Source organism: Fukomys damarensis, unplaced genomic scaffold, assembly GCF_012274545.1.
Source record: "Fukomys damarensis isolate Sample0158 unplaced genomic scaffold, DMR_v1.0_HiC HiC_scaffold_12, whole genome shotgun sequence".
NCBI classification, from domain to species: Eukaryota; Metazoa; Chordata; class Mammalia; order Rodentia; family Bathyergidae; genus Fukomys; species Fukomys damarensis.
In genome coordinates, this window is record NW_022900924.1 from 16,283,985 (window position 1) to 16,303,259 (window position 19,275).

Genomic DNA, 19,275 nt, shown 5'->3' on the forward strand with positions numbered 1-19,275 from the left:
AACCCCCCAAAAAAAAAAAAAAAAAAAAAAAAAAAAAAAAGAGTGACCAAGACCTCGTCATTCAGGAGGTTAGTGTCAGGGAGGTGACTCAGAGGAAGGGTCCTTATCAAAGCTGGTTGTTTACTAAATACCAGTGTTTGCTCTCTGCTGCTCATAGCCCCGCAGTGAATGGACTGAAGGGAGCACAGAGGCCTCCCAGCAGCCACTCCCTTCAGGCCTGGGGTTAGAACCTGGTCTCAAAGGAGGGTCCACAGTCATGTCACCGAGCAAAGGCCACAGGTGAGCTGAGGCCTGCCTGCCATCCTCAAGTGGTCCCTTTGGCCTGGGTGGCTCTGGACCTGGGATCCAGGGAGTCATTTGCAGCCACCCCAGGGCAGTCTGGTTTTTACTGAGACCAAGCCACCAAACAGAGCCTGGAGCTTGACTCCTATGAGGGCCCAGGGAGGGTGGCCAATCTCAGTGAGCAAGAAGAGAGGTTCAAGGGAAGAATCTAGAATAATGGGACTCGCTCCTAGTTTGTCACAGGGGCAAGGCATTCCCCTTGCCTCCTTTCCTCATCCACAGAGTAGCGGACCACCGGAGAATATCCTTCACAGAGTGGCATTCTCAGATCCAATGCTGTGCGATGACAGGGTGGTGACAGGAAGGAGTGGTCAGAGAAGGGACCGCTGAAAGTTGGTCTCTTCACCCAGTCCCTGCGCCACCATGGTAGCTGATACACAGCTGAGCACAGTACGAGGCTCTGGGCATCTGGCAGGAGAACTGGGTAAACATTACCTAGATTTTTTTGAACTATGTTTGTATGGTTTCATTTGAATCAGTTGATTATTAACCTTTAGAGAATGACACCTGTCCTCTTTCCCACAATGGGTGGCAGTCTTCGGAGGGACACTGGGTAAGGCAAGAAGGGATCAGGTTCAAAGCCAGGCAACCACTAGCCTCTGACCTCCAGGCCTCACTACCAGCCTCCTCGGGCCTGGGCCTTGGCCTTGGCCTTGGCTGTGCCTGGGTGGGTCCGAGGTTCATGTTCCCCTCCCTGAGAATCAGCTTCCTCTGGGCATTGCAGCAAGGAGGGAAGTGGGGGTGGCCGAGCATCTGTGCAGCACGCAGAGGGTCTGGTGACACTGGCAGGCAGGCATGTTTGCTGGCTGAGATTCTACTCCTCCCTTCACCCACAGAGTGTTCAGGGCTCCTGCCACCAGCAGCTGCTGTGCAGCAAAGCACTAGAGCAACAGGCTGGGACAGGCAGGCTCAGGGAGAGCTAATACTCTGCCACATGCCTATCAAGGAACCAGTAAAACAAGCTGCTCACTCTGCAGCCCCTGTACTGGGGAGTTCTGTGTGCTTGGCTCTGTCCCATGTCAACCTCACAGCAAATGCAGAAAGCAGATTTCATACTCTTGACTTCCCAGAGGAAGACACTGGGGCACAGAAGAGGCCAGCCATTTGTTCAGGGTCACACATCAGTAAGGGCAGAGCAATAAGGGTCACACATCAGTAAGAGCTAGGATGTGAATACAGGACTCTAAGGCATGTACTCTTTCCCAACTCCAACTCCAGCCTCCCGTTAAGATTCCAGGTCTGGGCTGGGGATTTAGATCAGTTGTTCCACCGCCTGCCTCGCAAACTCAAGAACCCAAGTTTGATCCCTGGTACAAAAAAAAAAAAAGAGTTCAGGTCTGCTTTCAAGAAAGCTAGAACTGGACCAGGGATTTAGCTCAGTGGTTCCGCAGCTTTCCTCACAAGTGCAAGGACCGATGTTTGATCCCTGGTACCAAAAAAAAAAAAAAAAAAAAAAAAAAAAAAGAAAAGAAAAGAAAGAAAGCTAGAACTCTCTTGTTCCCAAATCTCCACCTTGATGGTTTACTCACTGCTACACTTTTATGTTGCATGTCATAAAAAGCACCAACCTCCAAGCCAGACAGACAGGTCTGAATCCTGACTCTGCTCCTCAGAAATGGGAGTTTGAGCTGGGTGTGCTGGTGCACACCTGTAATCCCAGCACTCAGGAGGCTGAGGCAAGAGGATCGCTGTGAGTTCGAGACCAGCCTGGGCTATACAGTGAGTTCCAGGTCAGTCTCAACTACATAGTGAGACCCTGCCTCAAACAAACAAACAAACAAACAAAAGAAACGGGAGCCTGAGAAAAACCCTTCACTTCCCAACTGCTTCCTCCAGTATTTCTGCAATAAGGGGTGCACAGTTCCAAGGCGAGGACCTAGCTACAGCACCATCACTCCAGACCCTTCGGCTCTTGGGCTAAGGATACTTAGCAGCTAGGGCCAGGTCTGCCACATTTGTGTTGCTCCCTGCACAGCAGCACCCTAAACTAGCTTGTCCCTGTTTTGCAAAGACCCGGAAGGAGGGAAGAGGAGGGCCTGCCAGGCTCCATGTCCACTGGCCTCACCGGCTCCCTTTGATACAGATTATGTCCTTAACAGCCACTCCCTGGCCATGTGCTTTTCTAAGCCCTGAATTTGCTGTGTCATTCTTCATGGGTGAAAATGGTTCAATTTTCAACAACCTGCCCTCCCTTCTGAGCTGATGAGATAAACTGAGGACTACCCAGCAGGATCCTGGCAACTGCTCTGGTTTAGAGACTTAGTGGCCTCCATCCTGACAAAGGGGCTGGGCAGGAATTTTCTCACACTGATCTGCCACAGTTCTGCCTCCAGCAAAGTCTTAAAAAAAACACAAGATCAGAGCCCAGGCTCTTTAAAACCTCCTGGCCCCAAACCAAGCCTAACTTTCATAACACCCTAAATTTGGTTAGCCCTGCTGTGTGCATGTATGGGGGAGTATTCCTAGCTCACACTTCCTCTTTCTGGTTTCTAGAAGCACAGCCAGGTCGAGTTGGCTTTTTCAATCTGGTCTGTTGGTAAAATGCATAAAATGCTTCCAATAAGATCCTCTCGTTTCATTCTGTAAATGAAATGAAACTCCTGTGTCACTCTGCAAAGGCTGGGCTCTCCCCGTGTGTTCCATAAGCCTTAACTGGGTGCCACTGCCACGCCAGCCATGGGATAAAATGGCCAAGTCCTGGCTCCTGGGAGCTAAGAGGAGGGACACAGTAAATAAGCAAACCCAGGAAGGAGTGGAGTGCACAGGCTGTGGCTCTAGGGAGGGATGGTTCACAGACCAGGACCAGGCTCAAAGGGTGCCATTAAGGGGGTACCTGAAACAGCAGGAAGTGCTTGGGGACAGGAGGAAATGAGAGAGCCCATCTGGCTGCAGAGTATGGTAAGCAGGGGGGCTTGATTCTACTCGCTTTGTGCCAGGATCTGGGCTTGCTGCTGGGGGTCCAGTGTCCACTTCAAGTGGGGGAAGCAGGCTTTCTACTGGGGAACTCATTTTCTTGGGGTCAGTTTACTTTGGATTTACTCCCTAGGCAGATCTACCATACTAAGTAACAGAGCCCTCAGTACAGATGGATCAGTTTGCTTAACCACTTCCCTTGATTGTGCTTCTAGAACAAGTGCTCCCTATTCTGAAGATGCTGCCGTGGCCAGTGTCCCTTTATGTGAACTTTGGTAATCTTGGGGCAGATTACAGTGTAAAAAATCAGAATTGCTGTGTTAGAGGGTACCGTGATCCTTCACTGCTTGGGGTATCTTGTTTCTCAGGCCCAGCAGATTACAGATTACAAAATGGAAATGGAGTCCAGGTGCGGCGGGCGGCGGTGGCCCGGGAATGGATGAAGGCTAAATTATGCTCAGTAACTGATTTAAAGAGGTAAGATAGTTTCTAGAAAGATCTCATTACAAGCTCTGATGCATGAAAGAATTAGGGATGTTACCTGGGAGATCCATATTCCTGAATAGCTTATTTTCCCAAAGAGTGATCAGGCAAATTGAGGCAGTTTTCTGGTGTGGGGTGATTCCTGATATTTGCTCTTTAAGTAACTGTTATGTAACAAAAGCAGAGCTGTGTGCTGCATGGCAAGATCCCAAGGGGTAAAGTTCAAGATAAACATAGTACACAACACATACCCACACATCTCCCATCATCCAGACCTCTGGGTTAATCTGGGGCTGAGACCAAGGGCAGCCATCTCCCCAGACTTGCTAGAAACATTCTGGCACCTGACCCCAACCCCCACTTCCTTTCTCCCTATGGAATGGTTCTATGGTCTTGGATTTTCACCACTTCAGGGTGGAAGGGTTAATTCTACTGTGGACTGTTTTCCAGGAAGGTGCAGTTTACCTTTGTCCATGTGCAACCTCTATCTTGCTGTGGTCACCTGCCTCTGGCCATTGTGTTCCCACATTCCTGCTCTGTAATCTCCCAAAATAATACCTTATTTGTTCAAAAAATATGGTGAACGTTTAAACTTTAAAAAACTCACTTACAGTAAAAGGCATAACCACCACTAAGCCCCCTCAAGATACACCCCATACTTCAAACACACTTATCCCATTGCTCTTGTCACTTTCTGAAATAGTTCTGTGAGGCCTCTTTCATGAGTGTCTTCAGTTGCTTTGTTATAGCTGTCTCAATGTCCTGAATCGATTCAAAACATTTTTTTCATGATCATTTTGACTTTGAGGAAGAACTAGAAGCTGTACAGTGCCAGGTTCAGTAAAGTGGATGAGAACACACGGTAATGTACCAGAGATCAAACTCAGGACCTTGCACTTGTGAGGCACATGGTGGAACCACTGAGCTAAATCCCTGACCGACTGTGTGTTTGATCACGCTCATAAAGACACAAAAGAGAACTTCCAGAACTGCTTCAGAAAGTAGCAAGAATGACGAGATAAAGTGTTCAAAGCAAGGAGGGGTATTCTGAGAGGGGTTAAGGTCAATGTGCCTTTTACTGTAATAAATTTTTAATAATTTCAACATTCACCTTATATTTTGATCATACCATATACTTTGAATTAAAATCCTGCAGGTAGAAATACTGGGCTATACTAAGTTATTCTTTCTCTGGCTCCTGCAGTGCAAATTTGTAAACAAGGTTTCATAAATGGCAACCATTCATGCATTCAATAACTACAGCAATTCTATGTCAAGTTGCTAAATACTGGGGATATAAATAGGAATAACACACCTACCGGCTCCTTTCTTTCTTTCCTGATGTAGGACCTTCCCACTGAAATATATCCCTAGCTGTTTTATTTTTAGACAGGGTCTCACTAAGTCACTAAGTTACCCAGGCTGGGCTTGTGTCTCAGCCTCCTGAAGTGCTGGAATTACACATGTGCACCATCACACCCAGCTTGACTCCTCTCTGATTTCAAATATTCAATCTATTTGTTCCTTATTTTCACCCTTATCTGATCAACAGATCTGGTCACAATACAGCACAGCTTGGGCCTAAGGGTGCAGGTGTTTAAGTTGGACAGAGCACAGTGTAAAGGCTGCTTTCAAACTTAGAATTCACTGTGAATTTTACCTCCCTGAGCCTAAGTTTATTTACCTCCAAGATGAGAACAGCAATGATACCTGGCTTCTAGAGTTGCAGCTGGGGTGAAAGATGAAAGGAGGTAAAGTTCTCAGCATTAGGCCTGATAAGCAATAAGTGATTAATAACTATAATTATTAGATCAAGGAATGCATACACATGTCCACAGTACATATATTCTGGCCTCAAATTGATTCAATTCTACAGGCATTACGGCCAGTTACCTGTAACTCTACTGTATTGCAGGGGGCGCTGCACACCACTTGTGGCCCCTGATATGGAACTGTTGCTAGAAGCAGAAGTAACCGGAGGCAGGGCTCAGTGAAACCCACAGGTTCTCTGGGTTGCCTAAACTACTTCTACAGAAGTTCTTGAAACTCCTAGGCAAGTAAGAAACCAGAGCAATCAGTGGGGTGACAGTTCACGTGACAGTAGCACGAAGTCACTCCAAACTTGTTTAGCCTAACAAAACTGTTTGCTCATTCTGTTCCAATCTCCCAGAAAATCCAGGAAGATCAAATTGCCACTCTGTGTATCTATCAACAGTGATTATCTGCACAGGTATGATACTGGTGTTCTGTTTTTTAAAATATTTTCCCTCAGCAAATTAGTTTTAAACAAACAAAACACTTAAGCCAAAGTGTGGGAGCCCGCCATGGCTCTCTGGCATTTGACATTTGAAAGGAAACTTCTTCCTCTATAATGAAGGCATTGATACAAGCTCTGTAGCATTTGTTACCTTTCAAGGACTCTGTTAAACTTATTTGTTCTTTGACCTTGCGATGGGAGGAGCTCAAAGAGATAGCCAAAGATCTGGTGTTATCTGTAGGAGTCAGGAAATCCAGTTTTTGCATAAGAAATGATGGAGATGTTTGCTTGGTGCTCCCTGTTGAGGTGCCTTTAAGGAAAGCTGTTTCTGTAGAAATAAACCAGACTTCTCTTGGTCTCCACTCAGGCGTGAGTGTTCTTTCCTTTCTCAATCCTCACTCCCCAACTCAGGCATGTTCGAGTTGTGACAGCTGGACCGCCACGAGAGGCGCCCGAACAGGGACCTGAGTATCGAGGGATCCAATGAAGGACACCGCGGAGGAGGCCTCAGCGAAAAGGTAAGGAGCGGTGAATTTTCTTGTAAATATTAAAAATGGGAGCCAGCAATAGTTACTAGCCTTTTGTACATATGCTTAAAGATTAATTGCTCGTCGGTGGTGCTGGAGTAGGGCACCAGCAATTGTGTAATATTTTAGAATTTGTAGAAATAGTTTGTCCTTGGTTTCCTGAGGAGGGCACAGTTAATCTAAAAACTTGGAGTAAGGTAGGGAAACGATTACAGGATTATTATGCTGCACACGGACCTAGCAAGGTACCTGTAGGTGCTTTTAGCTTATGGACTCTCATCCGAGATAGTTTAGATCCCCCCCAAAAAAAGAGAGAGAGAGAGAGAGAGAGCCCTCTTCAATTGCTCTAGTTTTAGGCCCCCTTAAAAGTTAAAAACCTGTTAGGATCAATTCTCAACCTCTTTTGTCCCCTGTTCAACAAGGGTTACAAAAAGCTTTAAATACTGAGAAAGATGTGTCTGGATTTTCCCTTATCTGCCCAGTCTTTGATGCTCAAGATGCTCAGGAAAACCCCGTTCGTCAACATGTTCCAATTCCTTTTAAACAATTAAAAGAATTAAAAATGGCTTGTGCCCAATATGGGCCGACTGCCCCTTTTACGTTAGCCATGCTAGATTCTCTTGCAACTGATGCCTTGCTGCCTTTTGATTGTAAACAGATTGCTAAGGCTAGCCTAGCTGGAGGTGATTATTTGTTACAGAAATCTGAATATGCAGAACAATGCCAGAGAATAGCAGATCTTAATAGACAGCAAGGAGAACTTAATGAAACTTATGAGATGCTAGCAGGAGAGGGACCTTATGTTGAGGTTACTCAGCAACTGGGTTTTCCCCCAGGTGTGTATGCTTAGATTAATACTGCTGCTAAAAATGCCTGGAAAAATTTCCTTCATCTGGACGAGCTTCAGAAAGTCTAAAATTAGATGAGGACCTGATGAGCCCTTTCAAAATTTTTTAGATCATTTGTTGCAAACAGCTAATAGAGTAATTGGAGAGTTAGAAGCATAACAGTTGGCTTATGATAACGCTTACCCCGCTTGTCAGGCCACCCTTTGTCCTTTTAGAAAGAAGGTTGATTTATCAGATTTATCAGATTATGTTCGCTTGTGTGCTGACATAGGTCCCTCTTACACTCAGGGCCTTGCCATGGCCGCAGCTTTACAAAGAAAGACTGTAAAAGAGGTTTTATTTCAACAACATGGAAGGAGCCCTCCAAAAAGGGGAAATAATGGAAATTGCTTTGGCTGTGGTCAGGCAGGACATTTAATACAAGACTGCCCACAACATAAAGAAAAATGGACCTTTTTCAAAGCATCCTAAAGAACCTGGTTTATGTCCTAAATGTAAAAGAGGAAATCATTGGGCCAATGAATGCAGATCTAAGATATTGTGGGCAATCTTATCCAGTCGGGAAACGGGCAGAGGGCCAGCCTCAGATCCCATATCAAACTTTTGGGGCACTTCAGAATCCGAACCCTCAGATCATCCCTCAAAATCAGTCAATAAATCCATTCAGGACTTATTACGAGCCACCCCAAGCAGCGCAGAATTGGACCTCAGTTCCTCCTATACAGTATTAACCCCTGAAATAGGAATGCAAGCATTGCCCACCGGAGTTTTTGGGCCACTACCTAAGGATACTTTGGGTCTCTTGTTGGGTAGGAGTTCCTCTACTATGAAAAGGCTTATGATTTACCCAGGAATTATTGATGAGAACTATACTGGAGAAATTAAAATTATGGTTTCTTCTCCTCAAATTTCTGTTGTTCAGTCTGGACAGCATATAGCTCAATTGATTCTTTTACCCAGGATAGTTACCTCAGGAAACTATAAAAAGGCCATTAGAGGGAATAAAGCCTTTGGGTTCTCAGATGTTTATTGGGTGCAATCTATTGGAGCCAATCGGCCAGAAATAAAATTGTTAATTCAAGGAAAATCTTTTATTGGGTTATTAGATACTGGTGTTGATGTCTCTGTTATAACTGCTGACCAGTGGCCTTCCACATGGCCTTTGCAGGAGACTGTCTCTCAATTACAAGGCATTGGTCAAAGTAAAAATCCTAAACAAAGTACTGATATGTTAAATTGGAGTGATTTTGAAGGGCACTGTGGGACTTTTCAACCTTTTGTTGTCCCTGGCCTCCGGGTTAACGGGGAAGTGATGTTATGCAACAGATGGGAGTTTATTTACATAGCCCTAATCAAAAGTTTGATCAAGGATTCTTGCCTAATGTTGGTTTAGGAAAGGAAGGTCAAGGAATTCAATTAAATATTTTGGTTTAGAACCTTCCATTGTAATCCCATTTACAGGAAAACAATTAGATTGGCTGTTTCAGAAATGTGATTCTTGGGCTATTGCATTTGCATATTTTTCAGGCCAAATTAAATTTCATTACCCACCTAATAAATCGTTACAATTTGCAAATCTTCAATCTTTTATTTTTCCAAACATCATTTCATTTAAACCTATTCCTGATGCCATTGTTATTTTCACTGATGGGTCCTCTAATGGAAAAGCAGTTTATGTTACTGATGGTCATGAAAAGGTTTTTTCAACACCTGCCACTTTGGCACAAGTAGTTGAATTGCATGCCATTCTGTTTGTCTTTCAGGAATTTGCCCATGTTTCTTTTAATCTATATACTGATAGTATTTGGCTAAAGCTCTTCCTTTTTTAGAAACTGTGGCCTATATTAATACCAGTGATTTAGAAATTCAACAACTTTTCATTCAAGTACAAAATTGTATTCATGCTCGTTCTCTTCCTTGTTTTATTGGACATATTCAAGCACATACTGTTTTGCCTGGTCCATTGTCTTTGGGAAATCATCTTGCTGATGTTTCCACAAAATTTATTGCCCTTTCTAAAATTGATTTAGCTCGTCAATCTCATCAACTACATCACCAAAATAGTCATACTCTTAGATATCAATTTCAGATTCCTCGAGAAGCTGCCTGACAAACTGTTAAACAATGCTCCACTTGCCCTCAATTTTCTTCTGTTCTGCATTATGGTGTTAATCCTCGAGGTTTGCTTCCTAATCCATTATGGCAAATGGATGTTACTCATGTAAAGGAGTTTGGAAAACAAAGGTATGTACATGTTGTTGACACTTTTTCAGGATTTATTCTTGCTACAGCTCAAACAGGAGAAGCTACTAAACATGTTATTGCTCATTGTATATATTGTTTCTCCATTTTAGGAATACCTCAAAAAATAAAAACAGATAATGGTTCTTTTGGTTTGTCTTACATTCTGTTTGGCCTCTTTTGTTCGCTTGTTTGTCTGTTTGCTTATATTGAATTTTCTGATAAAATGGGAGGGAGCTCATTTACCCCCCTCACCTTGATTTTAGACCATTTCCAGGAGGTCCGCCAACCTGCAGATGCCCTTGGACTCCACATAACTTAAGAGATTTCAAAACAACCCAACCTAGGAGTTGCTCAAACTTCTGCTCTGTGACAATCAGCTGCTAATGAAAACTATTTAGTTTTGGTAACACTTCTTGTGCATTGTAAATTCTTAAACTGCGAAAATAGGGTTAACTTGCTCTTTTCTAAGAACTCAAGGTTAATACTGTTCTATTGGCAGCCAAATTTTAAGATGCAACAATCTGAAAACAAAACAAAACAAAAAAGGACAATTTAAGCTAAAGTTTGTTATAAAAGGTTAATAGTAAATGAGATAGAAAAATATTAGGAAAACTCTAAGTAAGAGTTGTACTTTTAACATGAAAGCTTTTGTATGTTTGTCTTGTTAAAAACAGGTAAAGAAACATATACAAGACCACAAGGCCTAAGTATATAGAGAAGGTGTATGGAAATGATTTATTTATGCTAGCTTGTTGGTTTTAAGTCTGTTATAAAAGGTTTACATTTACAGTCAAGAAGAGCTTTCATTCCTTTAACCCTAATTCTACAAGAGATCTCTTAATTTTGACCTGCAAAAGTTTTGACTAGTCATAACTAAAAGATTTTATAATTGGCCAAAACCGTCTGAGTGCACTCTAGTTTAAATTGTCTTATATGTTTGTCATCTAAATGTTCAAAAGTGTCCGATTATGTTTTTGATCAAAATGACGTCAAATACAAATAGATTGTTGATTTCTATAACCTGGCTTTATAGGATTAAATAAAAAACTTAAAAGATAATTAAATATAAACTTTTGAGTTTGGGTACACTCCTGTTGGTAAATAAAGAAGCCGCTGCTCAGAAAATTTATTCTGGTCTTTGTTCACTAATGGGAGCCACCCAAATAAATTTCATAGCCTTACAAAAAGATATGCCATGTTAAATATGTTGTTAAAATGTTTACATTGGTTATCTTCAAAAGGCCAAATTCTAAATATATTATTATAACCTGTTTATCTTCAAAATATTGCTACTTTTCTGGTATACAAAAATATATTCATGTTGTTTGACCATGCAGGTTTTCCAACATATCGTTAATGACAACCTTTTGATCCAGGTATTCTCCCCTGTTCCCCACTATAGATAAAGTTAACCCACGGGGCTTGCTTCCAAATCATCTTTGACAAATAGATGTTACAAAGACAAGACATTGTTAAAAAAGCCCATGTCACATTCAAGGTGCAACTACAAAAAATAAAAAAGGGGGAGTTATACCCCTCCTCACCTAGAAATTACTTAAATCATGCTACTTACATGCTAAATTTTTTACAAATTGATAAGAATGGCCATTCAGCAGCAGAAAGATTTTGGCATCCACAAGGTTCCCCATATGCCTTGGTAAAATGGAGAGATCCTTTGGTATGGACTGGACCCTGTTTTAATATGGGGCCGAGAGCATGGTTTGTGTTTTCTTGCAGGAAAATGATGGAGCTCGATGGCTACCGGAAAGGCTGATTCATCAGGTGGATACTCCTGCTGATGTCAGTTCCTCCAAGATGTGATGCGCATCCTCAAGAACATTGGACTTATATGCCAGATCCTCTCCTCGCACATCCTGTTTCATGAGACACATGTGAAGTGCCGGTACTGGTGAATAATACAAATATGCTTGGTCATTTACAAAGTAGTGTTTCTATATTATAAAGAAAATGGGACTGCTATGGTGAGAAGTTTTTCTGGGACAAAAAGGACATTCCTCGATTGGTCTTTAACCAAGACTACCTCAAAGAAGAGATAATCTGCTAGCCTTAGCCTTTCTGCTGAACTTTGGTGGACAGATTCAAGTTTTCCTCAAACCAATATTTGAAAACTTGCTGCTGCATTGGGAGAAATACGATTATGGTCAGATGTCAAAGTTACTAGCCTTAGTTTCAATATTGGCATAGGGGCCTCTAATATAATGTCTTGTGTCAATGCTCCTTACATGTTATTAGTAAAAAATATAGAGATTGTTTATGAAACTGATAATGAATATAACAGCTATTTTAATTATAAAGTTAACCAATTGTATATTTTTCAGAAATGATGACTTCCTTTCAGTCTGTGATGGTTTTGAGACAACCTCCCTTGGTAACGATGCCTGTAAAAACTTAATGAGTCCTGGTATGAAGATCAAGGTTTACAAATGTTGATAGAGGTAGAGAAAGCTACATGTCAAGACTTCACAACCCATGGTATAACCCCTGCAGAGGCCGGTAGTCAAAGACGGGTAAGAGAATTGTGGAGAAATACCCAACCTAAAACAGAGCATGAGTATTAAACTTCTCATGGCTTGATGACGGGTAAGGGATTTCTCTAGACATTTCTCACCTAAGACATGCACAGTCTTTCTGCTGAGCTAGGAAAGTCCCTGCTCTAAATATAATAAAAAGGGGGAATTGTGGGAGCCCACCATGGCTCTCTGGCATTTGACATTTGAAAGGAAACTTCTTCCTCTATAATGAAGGCATTGATACAAGCTCTGTAGCATTTGTTACCTTTCAAGGACTCTGGTTTGTTAAGCTTATTTGTTCTTTGACCTTGGGATGGGAGGAACTCAAAGAGATAGCCAAAGATCTGGTGTTATCTGTAGAAGTTAGAAGATCCGGTTTTTGCATAAGAAATGATGGAGATGTTTGCTTGGTGCTTCCTGTTGATGTGCCTTTAAGGAAAGCTGTTTCTGTAGAAATAAACCAGACTTCTCTTGGTCTCCACTCAGGTGTGAGTGTTCTTTCCTTTCTCAATCCTCACTCCCCAACTCAGGCATGTTCGAGTTGTGACTGCTGGACCGCCACATGCACACCACTTGTGTGGCCCCTGATATGGAACTGTTGCTAGAAGCAGAAGTAACCAGAGGCAGGGCTCAGTGAAACCCACAGGTTCTCTGGGTTGCCTAAACTACTTCTAGAAGTTCTTGAAACTCCTAGGCAAGTAAGAAACCAGAGCAATCAGTGGGGTGACAGTTCACGTGACAGTAGCACTGAAGTCACTCCAAACTTGTTTAGCCTAACAAAACTGTTTGCTCATTCTGTTCCAATCTCCCAGAAAATCCAGGAAGATCAAGTTGCCACTCTGTATCTATCAACAGTGATTATCTGAACAGGTATGATATTAGTGTTCTGATTTTTTAAATATTTGCTCACAGCAAATTAGTTTTAAACAAACAAAACACTTAAGCCAAAGTCCCTTTTCAGCACTCTGCACAGGCCAGTGCCCTACTCAACCTCACATACTTGGGCAGCCACCACCCTCATATCAAAGAATGTTTTTCCTCCTGTACAATCTTACACATTTTATATGGAGATGGGTCTAGCTATGTTCAATATAAGGTTTTGTTTAGTGGAGTTATTTTTGTTTTTATTTTGAGAGAGGGTCTTGCTAATTGTCCAGGCTGGGCTTCAATTTGCAATCCTCCTGCCTCACCTTCCCAAGAAGCCTGGCTGTTTATTAGTTTTAACTGGTTTCGTCTTGTCAAGTGTCTAGGGTGCAGGACCTTTTTCCCCCTTGAAAGACTGTTTTGATATCCATTATTCATATACATCCAGCTAATTCTTTCAGTTTTTTTGCAGTGCTAGGGATTGAACCCACAAGCTTCACTGAGAGACATGAACTACTCCTCAGCCCTTTTTATTTTTAAAAATATGTATTTATTTCTTTAATTTTTTCAACACCCAAAGCCTTTGCACTGAGCTACATCCTAGTTCTGGTTTTTGTTGTTGTTTTCTATTTTGACTTTTTCTTTTGAAAGACGCTTTTTACAAGCAAAGAAACAGAATCAACCTAAGCATAATCCAGTCCCCCGGGGATCTGGGCTGAGTGCTGCAGTGTTAGCAGAATGCTACTGGAGTCCTAGGTGTTAATGACAGGTTTATAAACTAAAAAATTTATCTACACTTTTTTTTTTTTTTTGGTTCTGGGGATTGAACTTGGGTCCTTGCGCTTGCAAGGCAGGCCACTGAACCGCTGAGCTAAATCCCCAGCCCTATCTACACTTTTAATTAGGAAATAGCCAAAGTCTAGTCTTTCAAGGCATGATATACAGAACATCTTAAGGTACAAAGGATAAAATGACCCAAGTTATATGCTGGCAACTCCACTGGGAAACTCCATCAGAGCTGGCCAAAGATTGGTTGTCAGAGAAAGTGTTTTTATTTTGAAATTTTATTCTCTGGTTTAAAAAATTTCTGGTTGCTGTCAATAAGAAAGTAAAAAAAATTACAGATAGACCCTCACTAATTCTTGGTTTTACCAAGGCCTTTCACAAAATATGAAGGTGGAGAGAAACAAGGGATAAGATACGTAGATACTGTAAAAATAAATTACTTAATAGGGCCAGGGATTTAGCTCAGTGGTTTCACTGCCTGCTTTGCAAGCACAAGGTCCCGAGTTTGATCCCCAATACCAATAAATAAATTAATTAGTAATGCAATTAGACATACTGCACTCTTCCATTTGCTGTAAGAACAAACTGAACCATGAAGACTACTTTAGAGAAATATTCAACTCTAAAGAGGGTAATGGTGGTAGTAGTAGTAGTTAATATTTTTCTACTATAGAATAACCTCCTGTCTTTCCAGATAATTAACAATGCTATTCTTCCACAGTACCTACTGATGTGGAAAAACCTGAGCTTTTGCCAGAGCCAGGAGATGAAAGACAGAGCATATTCTAATTACCTAACTGTAAGCTCAGTGAACATTTTGGGGGTGGACCTGTAAATCTGGCCACAGTTGTATTAAACATCGCTAACTTCAGAATTCCTCAGCCCTTAGCCATGGTTTCTGCTCTTTTTTTTTTGTACCAGGCATCAAACTTGCACTTGTGAGGCAAGCACAGTGCCACTGAGCTAAATCCCTGGCCCTCTGCTCAATATATATATATATATATTGGGGGGCGGTGGTACCGGGGTTCGAACTCAGGTCATTGTGCTTGCAAGGCAGGCAGCAGAACCACTGCCTCTGCTCAATTATCTTAAAGGTGGACACAATTACATATGACTCTCCTTAGGGCTGAGGTGTTGTCATCAAAGTCCAGAATGTCATCTAGGATTAACCCTGGTAGCCTTTGGATGCATATTAGGCAATTAGCAGATGGTAAAATCCTGGCAGGAATACCAGAATGCCAATGATCAGGTTGAGAACAGCCTGGTCACACAATGTAGCCCAACAGCAGAAGGGAGCCTATGATAATAAGAAAGGTGCTGATCAAAAACAACCAGTGGGAAGTACATGGTGGCCTTGAGAAGGATCTTAGGGTATTTCATGTTTTTTTGCGGGGGGCGGTCCCAGGGATCAACCTCTGGTCCTTGCACTTGCGAGGCAGGTGGTGGAGCCACTGAGCTAAATCCCCAGCCCTTCTTAACCTTTAATAAACTGAATCTTGTGACATCAGGAAAGAAGGAAGAGTCCCACAGTCTGCTGAAATTTCTCCTTGAAGATTAAGGTAGCCATCGTCTGTGCTGGAGAACCTTGAGTATCTTACTTTCTTGCTTGGGATTCCATTAGCGAGGCTGGTACGAGACAGGTGCAGTGGAGACACTGAATGCTGCTAACTGCTCCCTAGACACAGCAATGCACAGAAGTTTCCAGTCCTATTTTTGACTTTTTATTTGGAGATAGGTATCCTTAAATCACTAAATTGTTCAGACAGTGCTTGAATTCGTGATCATCTTGCCTTGGCCTCTCAGAGTGCTGGGATTACAAGTGTGGGTCACCACACCTGGCTCTAGCTAATTCTTTAAAATTGCTGCATTCCTTCCTGTAACAGTAATGGAGTAATTGGTAATAGTTCCTCTATTTCCTTAAAGAGAACGATTATTTATTTACTTATTTTTTTTTTTGGTATTGGGGATTGAACTCGGTACCTTGTACCAATGACCTAATTCTGAGCTCTGGATTATTTCTTAAATTGCTACTAATATAAACTATGTTGCAATAAACTAGGCAGGGTTTATGTATAATCCCAGTGAATGTCCAGCTGGTTAACTTCCTAGGTAATGCCTCACTTTTTGCACTGAGGATGTATTACTGTAGTAATTGGAAAAGTCCATATAGGAAGGTCTTTTCTTTTCCTTTACTTTTTTTTTTTTCTTTTTGGTACTGGGGATCGAAATCAGGACCTGGCACTTGCAAGGCAGGTGGCAGAACCACCAACCTAAATTCCGGCCTAGGAAGATCTTTTCTTAATCCCCCCCGCTTTTTTTTCCTTAATTCCTTTTTTTGTTGTTGTTACTGGGGATTGAACTCAGGTCCTTGTGCTTGCAAGGCAGGCAGCAGAACCACTGAGCTAAATCCCCAGCCCTCATGTTCTTTTCATGACTGACAAATCCAAATTAGCAAAAAGAAAGATGAAATCTTTAGTGTGTGAATTCTTTCCAGATCTTAATTATTCTCCACATCAAGGAGAAAACAAGAATTAAAAAAAGAAAGAAAGAAAGAAAGAAAGAAAGAAAGAAAGAAAGAAAGAAAGAAAGAAAATCAGTCTCTTTAACAGAGGTGTGTCCCTGAAATGAACATGGAAGAGAAAATGAAGCAGCTGAGGGGAGAAGTCACCTAAAACCTCCCTTGTCAACCAAGACGTATACTCACTCTCTGGCCTCACCCAGGACAAGGAGAGGCAAGAAGACACCAGGAAGGTGGACCAAACCACTCCATTCCACCTCCACTTGTTGCATGGGAAGAAGACCTATGGCCTCCCTCAGGTATGGAGAGTCACATGCCCCCAAGTGTCCATAACCCCTTCGTAAGCAAACCCAGGGCTGCAAAAGCAACTTCAAAGCAATCCTAGTAGCTCCAGCCCAGTTCACTGAACTGTAAAACACTAACAGGGCACCAGGAAAATATCCAGGATTATGATCTGGTTTACACCCAGAGTCTCTGGTAAACCAAAGTCTTTGGCATTGGTGGCAGCAGAGTTTGCAACAAGAACAGTCCAAAAAACAGCCGAAGAGTTCCTAGTTTCAGCCAAGGAGCCAGAGCCAGTTCCAGTACGGTGCTGCCAAAGTGGAGGGATTTGTTTTCTTCTGAAAGCTTACACTGACTCAGGAGGATAATGCAGATACACTGTTTATCAAGGCAGAGATAAGCAGCAGTGGACATTCTAGCTCTCTCCCACACATATTAACTCTGAGAGGAGGGGCAGTAAGCCAGCCAGAGTTGTAAGTCTGTACTCTGTATTTTGTACAGAGAACATGTGCTACTTTTATGATCTCAAAAAATCTGTAAAGGAGCCACAGGGAGAATTTGGTCCACTCCCCCTCCCCATAACTTCAGACTAAATGTGGACAATAAGCCTCATGTATCAACCAAGCAAGGGTACACTTAAGACCAGCTGCCTCACTGAAAGGTGAGCAAGGCTGAAGATGTTGATCAGATCAAATCCTCCAAGGCTAGGCCACCTCTTCCTTGGGAACATTTCTGCTTGATCATTTCGATGTTCAGTCTTTCCACAGTCAAATACCTCAGTTAAGCAGCCTGCCAAGGGGGCAACAGCTACTGCACTTTTGCCATGTGTTATGTAAAGGATGTTTTGTTTTGTTTTTGTAACATTCAAAGCACTGATGTGCTTTTCCCATTACTTATCTGCAGCCAGTGAGTAGCTTTTAGCAGTGGCTAAAGAACCTGCCTGCTGCATCCTGGGTATTTGTGGTCACTTTATTCCCACCAGGAGTTGCAACACACTGTGAAATGTTCTAGTTAGGGGCTTACTCTTGAGAGTCTAGATGTGAATCCCACCTTACTTACTGTCTTTGAACGAGTCACTAAACCTCTTTGTGACAGTCTCTTCAACTGCAAAATGGAGATAATTACAAAACCTTCCTCAAGGGACTACTGTTAGGATTAAAGATAAAACAGGAAATGCTGACCGTCAACACGCTGGGCAGAGAAGGAAGGCTGTTATTAACTAGGAAGCGCCTGCACGAGGCCTTGCATGTGTAGGACCCCTTACCCCTCTGAATTCCTTCCCATTTTACCGAAGAAACTGGAGCCTAAAAGATGACACTCCCACTTGTTGCACAAACAAAATGAATTCCTCCATGATCAGTTTCCCTTTGTGTGAAGCCAGAACTTCACCCAACCTGAAAGATTAATGAAAAAATATTCTAAAGTCCTGGTTCGGCAAGAAATCAGCCACTGGGAGTCCGTCTGATCGCGGAGGGCCCCTCCTTAGTTTGGCCAAAAACAGCCTTTCCGGCAGACACTTTGTGGGGGTCCTCCGCTCTTTCCCCACGTCCTTCCCCTAGTTCTTCCTTTTGAACTGCAGAGGACCCGCCCTGCGTGAATCAAGGGTAAAAGAGATCAAGAAAAAGAAAAGTTCCTACAAAGATGGGCGGAGATGGACGCGTCTTCTGGTAGGTGACGGTGGGGACCCTGCGCAGAAGCAGACGCAGCGGCACTAAGCGGCCAGAAGGTTTAGGGCCTTGGAGATGGGGCCCATCGGAACGCCGAGAACAGCTGGACGAAGCTGAATTAGGAGCCCAATTCGCAGAGGAATAAATGGGAAAGAGACTATCAGAGGGTGAAGACAAAATGCTCGCAGGACGGGGAAAGATGCGCTCAAAGATCAACCTCAGGGGCTCAGAGATTGATGGAGCACTTGCCTAACGCAGAAGGCCACCTGGGTTCAATCCCAAACGCCGAAAAGCAAATCAACCAGATTACTTGAATTGTTAAAATTCAATACACTGAAATATGCTTATGGGGGAGTCAACCTCAGCGAACCCTTCGGTTACTCTGGGTAAACTGAGGCCCACAGCGGCCCAGGGCTTTTCCAGACGGGAGGCTCCTCCGAGAGGCCTGCGAGGACCCTGGCCCGAGGACAATGCGGGGTCGCACCTGGTTGTAGAAGACCTCAGGCTGCTGGTTGGGGGTCGGGATTGCCTGGGCAGCGGCAGCTGACAAGAGACGGTGGCTAAGGCGGGGCGCAAGGCCGGCGGCGGCGCGCAACATTCTGCCTGCGGCGAAGCGGTCGGGAGAATGCAGCTGCTGCGGAGGGCGCCAGCTCTAGTGTGGGGAGCGGGCGGGGTCGCAGCGGCCACCACTTCGCCCCACCCCGCCTCTCCCTGTGAGCCAGCCAATGGGCAGGAGGGGGCGGGTCCGGGGCGAGACAGTCATCTCCAGCCTTTGAAGTAAGCCTTGGTTGAACCCCTAACGCGCGCCGGAACCACAGCGATCCTGACTTCCTGGAGCTGACACTCTGGTGAGAGACACCAGCCCTAAAATCAAACAGAAGGTCATTTCAGACAGTGATAATGGCTACGAAGGAGATGAATAGAGTTGGAAATTGGGTAGGGACGGAGAAGATTATTTTTAAATACGTGAAGAAAGGATTGGGATGTATAAAAGGCTTGGGGATATGGGGGCG

At 43.3% G+C, this 19,275-nt stretch overlaps 1 protein-coding gene across 1 annotated transcript in view; it reads right to left on the minus strand.

Moving 5' to 3' along the window:
• Positions 1-18,932, minus strand: part of Aldh2 (aldehyde dehydrogenase 2 family member) — a 38,720-nt gene extending 19,788 nt beyond the window's left edge. Inside the window, exon 1 of the mRNA XM_010604476.2 lies at positions 18,747-18,932. Coding sequence (XP_010602778.1) covers positions 18,747-18,860 — 114 coding nt within the window. The 5' untranslated portion in view covers positions 18,861-18,932. The remainder of the gene's footprint in view (positions 1-18,746) is intronic.
• Between the last annotated feature and the right edge of the window lie 343 nt (positions 18,933-19,275).